The sequence below is a fragment of the Triticum urartu genome, chromosome 7A (genome assembly GCF_056163025.1).
Source record: "Triticum urartu cultivar PI428250 chromosome 7A, HENAU_Tu73, whole genome shotgun sequence".
In the NCBI taxonomy this organism is placed as follows: Eukaryota; Viridiplantae; Streptophyta; class Magnoliopsida; order Poales; family Poaceae; genus Triticum; species Triticum urartu.
The window spans coordinates 219,828,237-219,833,805 of NC_141879.1; the positions used below are offsets into that span (position 1 = coordinate 219,828,237).

Genomic DNA, 5,569 nt, shown 5'->3' on the forward strand with positions numbered 1-5,569 from the left:
CTATGGTAAAGAGCTATATATGGCCGACCGAAAGTCTACAAATTGTTGTGTCTCTGCTATCGGCGAAGGAGATACCGAGTATTATGGAAGAGTTGAAGCAATTTATGAAGTTCTATTCTATGGTGCAAACCCACCTAACGTCGTAGTCTTCAAATGTTATTGGTTCCAGTCGAAGGAGACTAGCAGGACTCATGAACATTTAGGGCTAGTCGAAATCAAGCAAAGCACCCATTTGGATGTTCCCGATGTCTATATTACGGCTCAACAGGCAACCCAGGTTTTCTATCTACCGTGGGCCTGCCAAAGTGATCCAAATCTTAATGGTCAGGATGTCGTTTATGAAGTGCCGCCACATGTTAGACCACCTCCCCCCAATGAAGAGGATTATGAACCTCACATTAACCCAGAAACATATGAAGGAGAATTCTTCCAAGAAACACGTCTTTCCAAAAAACGTTTCAACAACCGCTCTACTTCACCCCAGAACATTGAAGTAGACAGCGATAGTGAACGAGCATGAGCCGGAACAAGAAGAGCCTGAATAAGAAGAGCTGGAACAAGAAGAGGTTACTGCTGCCACTACAAGAAATATGTCAACTTGTGACCTTGACTATTGGTCACTGAATGGTCATAGTTTTTCATTTGCGACCTTTTTTGACCAAAAACAGAAGGTCAAAAGCTGGCAGTCGTAAACTGAAATTAACGACCTTCTCTGTGAGAAGGTCGTAGACGTTTACGACCAAAATATTCCTACTGTTGTGTTTTGGTCACTAGCAGCCTCCCCAGGCCACATAGGTATCCGACGTGGCAATCTGATGTGGCAAAATTGCGACAAATTGAAAAGTTCGTTGATAAGATTCAGCCTGGTCCAATTCGACGTTTTACATGGGCCAAGCCCAACAATTCAGCCTTTCTATATTTTTTTCCTGTGAATTTTGTGTCGGCTTCATGGGCCAAGCCCAACATTGCAACCTTTTTTATTGTTGGCCCGTGGCCTTTTTAATCCATCAATTTTCTAATTTCGGCCATATATATTGGAGCCAGGCCCACTAGTCACACAAGCCCCACATATCATAATCTCATACATACTGCTCAAAAAATCATAATCTCATATATTGGTCCCACACGTGAGATAATTCAACATCACTCAGATTTATGTTGGTAAGTGGATCCCACTAATCAGGTTTCCATTTGATAATTTTTTTAAATCACTATTTCAAACAAAACAAACATAATTTATCAAATAACACTAAATCTATTACAATGTCACAATCTCTACAGCCTATTACAGTCGAACAGAACAAACAAATCTCTGGCATCACAGCTTCGCACTTGGCTTCATGGCTTTGCACTTCAAATTTGTCTTGGCGCTCCTATAAAAGAGTGAACACAAAGACTTCCAGCATTAGTGTACTGCTACTGGTCAGAACCAAACAAATGCAATGGCAACAGTAATGTAAGTAGGAAAGTACTAGAACAAAGGCTCTACAAGTATACTTCCGCTTTCTTCACTTTCAGGTTGGAGCTCTTGTTTGTAGAGGCTGAACAAAGGCATCTAACAATAAACAAAAGGAGTTAGAACAGAATAAAAACAAACATACAAAGCATCTAGGGACCGAATCATGAAGCATATGTACATGTAACATGTAACAGTAACAACCACAAGGACCACACAACACAAGAGACAAGAAAGCAAAAAATGATACCAACACGGACAAAATGGTTCTAGATGTTGAACGCAAAAAATGATTCAATCTCAGATGGTTCATTGAGCATGCACAAATGACTTAAGATAACAGGACATATGTTCTACACTAATTTTATACGAATCATTATCAATTACAACAAACTCAAAACAAAATACCATAGCTTCTGTATCACATAGGGAATCGACACAATAATACTCCCTTTGTCCCAAAATAAGCATCTCAAAACCAAGTAACAGAAAAAAATGGGATAGACCAAAGACTTATCTAACTGGAGAAGATATTGTTGTTGCGGTTGTAGCACAGTGACCTCATGACTAAGAATGTGGTACCATGGCCAGGGTTGATACGCTCCAGCGAGGTAAGCATCATGGCTTCATCAGGTCTGCGAGAACAACCAATCAAAATTTGGATCAGCAAGCATGGAGTGTTATCAATGTTGGAGCATTAAACTAGCAATGAACAGTTCTACTTCTAAATTAAACCATCATGTTAAACCAACAACAAATGTATGGAACAACACAATGTATAATTACCAATATAAACAAGCCATATAAAAATGCCAAGTTACAGAAACTGCATCACAAATATGATTTGCCATACACCAACAACAGTAGTACAAAGGTGTTCGAGCGTAACATGTGAACAGACATATTCTACGAAACTAGTCAAGTTGAGGGAACCACAACTAGTAGATATGACAATAACAGTAATACCAATTGTAGTAATACCAATTGTAGTAGTAAGTATACAATTCTGTAAAATGAGTAGGTAACAAAGCCTCAAAAGTATGCAGTGGACAAACTGGCAATCTATTAGTCCAGTATTTGATATACATGTCGCAGCAACTACATTATGCAAACAATAAAGTACCAATTAGGAGTGCTGATACAGGAGACAGAAGACAAATTTGCAAGTGGGTTTTAGTAGCTGAAGCTTAGAAGTCAACCACTTAGTCCACTAACTAAACTAAGGACCAATTCAATCAGCAGCAGATATATAGCTACCAAACCATATTTTGCACAATAAAGTTTGCTGCAGAGGAGTAACAAACAAAAGAACACAAAAAACCCAAAATTGTTCATATGCCATAAACATTTCTTAAGGATCCTTTACTTGTACAATTTGAAGAACTTTCTAATTTGAAATCCTCTTTTATGAGATAAACCATGACTTACAGGATATACATATCCCATGAAAAAAAGAGGATATACATAGAACCTGACTGGAGCAGAATATTGATTTTGAAGAGTTTGCAAGACCGTAAGGTTCTGACAGTCTACTACCATGCCCAATATGTACGACAATGTCTCGAGTATTTGCCTTATCCACCTTATGCTAGAAGGATTGTATGGTTGAAACAGAGACAGCTCAAAGAACAGCAATAATACACGGCCAACCTTGGCATCGCTGGGGGACTTGCTTCTCGTGCATTCCTCCTCCGAATTGTTGGGTTTATAGCAGCAACTGATCCGTGTTCGCACTGAAACACACATAAGAAAACATTTTCAGCACATAATTCAGTAAAGATGTCTCTCCCAGAAAACCATATCCCCTACTCTCGAGCATCCAACAAAAAAAGAATAATTCTACATATCTGAAGAACGAAAACTGGGATGGTGATAACATCAGAGCCTCCCAATTCTTATCCCGAAAAGGACCCAAGCTACACTCTTAGCTGTAATAAAAATTGAAAAATATAACTGCTAGCCACAGAACTTGCTGAACTTTCTTTCAGCAACATCATTCTAACAATAAGCGACAAATCATAATTAGAGAAGGCTGTAAGAAACAGATATCTTATTCAGAGCCACACAAATTTGCATAGGCTTGTTCAAATTTTGTTTTTGTTACTGCACAGGTATCTTATACAGTACTGAACAACACAGGAGCATCATCCGTGTAACAACCACAGAATTCATCTACTAGCTGCAATAATAAGAACAATGTAAATGTGAAGTTCTTTTACCTCCTTATCGTGCTTCTGATCGGAGGAGGAGGAGCATGCGGCCTTGGTGAAACGGACGAGGAAGACGTAGGGCGTGGGCACCGTCAGGTTCCACTCCAGCATGTTCAGGATGGCCTTCTCCATCTTCAGAATCTGCTCCCGGGTGTATGCGCTGTTGGAGATCAAGATGAAATCATTCACCTGCAAGCGTATGCACACAGCCAGCAATCAGAAACGGACGAACACTGGTCACTGGCGAGTGGAGAAAAGTAGAGGGATTTAGCTTTTTACTTACCTCATGAGCCCAAATCTCCTCGTACTTGCAGGCGATGAGTAGGGCGGAGACGCCCACCAGCTGCAGCTCCCGCCGGAGCACGGACTGTAGCGACAGGTACATGTCGATGATATACACCGTGAGATACAGCGACTCGGGCATGATGTCGAACTTCTGGTGCACTTCCAGGATCCAGTCGATGAGGATGCCCCACATCTTGGCGTTGATCTCCACTGGGAGTCCATGTAGTCCCTGGCCCGACACTCATTCCGTAGTCAACAGAGCATGGATGGAAACAACACCTTCATCAGATTCAGAGACCAAGCAGGCAAGGCAGGAGATCACAATGCCTTTTTGCACACTCTAGTACTCTACTACTACCTAAGAGAGCCCATATGTTTGTACCTCGGCGACTTTGTAGAATTTGTAGATATCCTCGATGTAGTCGACGACGGCGAGCTGGTTGTCACCGTCAAGCTTGTCGATGTCCTGGATCGCTGGCTCTTCGGTGATTCTGGCTGCAAACTGGCATTGCAATGGTGGGTCAGAATCAGAATCAGATCAGACTCCTTGCACAGGTCTAAGAAGCAAAGTGTTCGACTGTCGACAGGTGAACGCGCGTACCTTGGAGCGCGCCGAGAGCACGTGGCTGAGGACGGTGAACTGCGTGTGGAGGGGGAAGTGAGCCCCCTCGGCCCCGACAGCGTAGAAGAGGTCGGCGCCCTGCCGGACAGCGTCGCCGACAGTGTTCGCCTCGGGCAGGAACGCCCTCGAGGTGGCCACCAGGACGGACGCGGCGGCCGTGACCAGCCCGGCCCGGTACAGCAGCACCCCCCGCACGTCCGCGACGTCCATGGACCGTGGCCATGAGCAGCCGAGCAGGAGCTCCCAAAGCTCTGTCTGTGTGTGCGTATGGATCGGGATGCGGAGCGAGGTGGGAGGGAGGGAGTTCCTGCCGGATCTGGCCACGACATGAGTAGCCCGAGTGGATCTAGGAGAAGAGGGGATGGGCTGCTGGCGATGAGGTTGGAGGTCGCCGGTGTGACTGGAGAAGAGTACGGCGGCGGATTGGGTTGGGCTACGTGGGGGTAGGGATTGGGTTGGGGCAACAGCGGACTGAGATCTAAGGGAGGGAGAGGGCTAGGTTTGGCAGCCGTGGTGCGTGGGAGAGAAGGGGAAGGACGAGGTTGGCGTCGGTGGGTGAGGAGGACGACGAGGTCGGCGGTGGGTGGGAGAGGACGGGGAGGAGGTGGATCAGGAGGGGCCGAGGACAGGGAGGAGGAGGTGGCGGCGGCGAGGAGATTGGGAGGAGGGAGGAGGGGTGCGATGGGGGGAGGGGTTTGATCTAGGGTTGGGGGTGCGTGGGGTATCTCTTTTTCTTCTTTTTTTCTGTAGATAGATGGATGGATGGATGGATGGATGTGGGATGGAGAGATGGATGGATGGATGGATGGACGCCATGTCATCGATCTGTGGGAAGAGCCCTGATTGGTTCAGAAAATTAGTGATTTAAAATAGTTTCTAAGTACTAAAAATAGGGGAATTTTGTGAAGCAACTATCAAAATATTTTGCAAAACGGCAGAACTAAATTTTTCACTCAAGTTAGACCCCATTTTTATGGATAATCACCGGTTTGCATG

At 44.6% G+C, this 5,569-nt stretch overlaps 1 protein-coding gene across 1 annotated transcript; it reads right to left on the reverse strand.

Moving 5' to 3' along the window:
* Positions 1-1,086: 1,086 nt before the first annotated feature.
* LOC125523784 (G2/mitotic-specific cyclin S13-6-like) lies at positions 1,087-5,260 on the reverse strand. The gene is made up of 8 exons (XM_087535312.1): positions 4,553-5,260; positions 4,334-4,453; positions 3,950-4,180; positions 3,676-3,855; positions 3,107-3,189; positions 2,017-2,091; positions 1,498-1,555; positions 1,087-1,373 (listed from the first exon to the last, which is right to left on the reverse strand). The coding sequence occupies exons 1-8, from the start codon at positions 4,781-4,783 to the stop codon at positions 1,212-1,214; spliced, it is 1,140 nt and encodes a 379-aa protein (XP_087391438.1). The 5' UTR covers positions 4,784-5,260; the 3' UTR covers positions 1,087-1,211.
* Between the last annotated feature and the right edge of the window lie 309 nt (positions 5,261-5,569).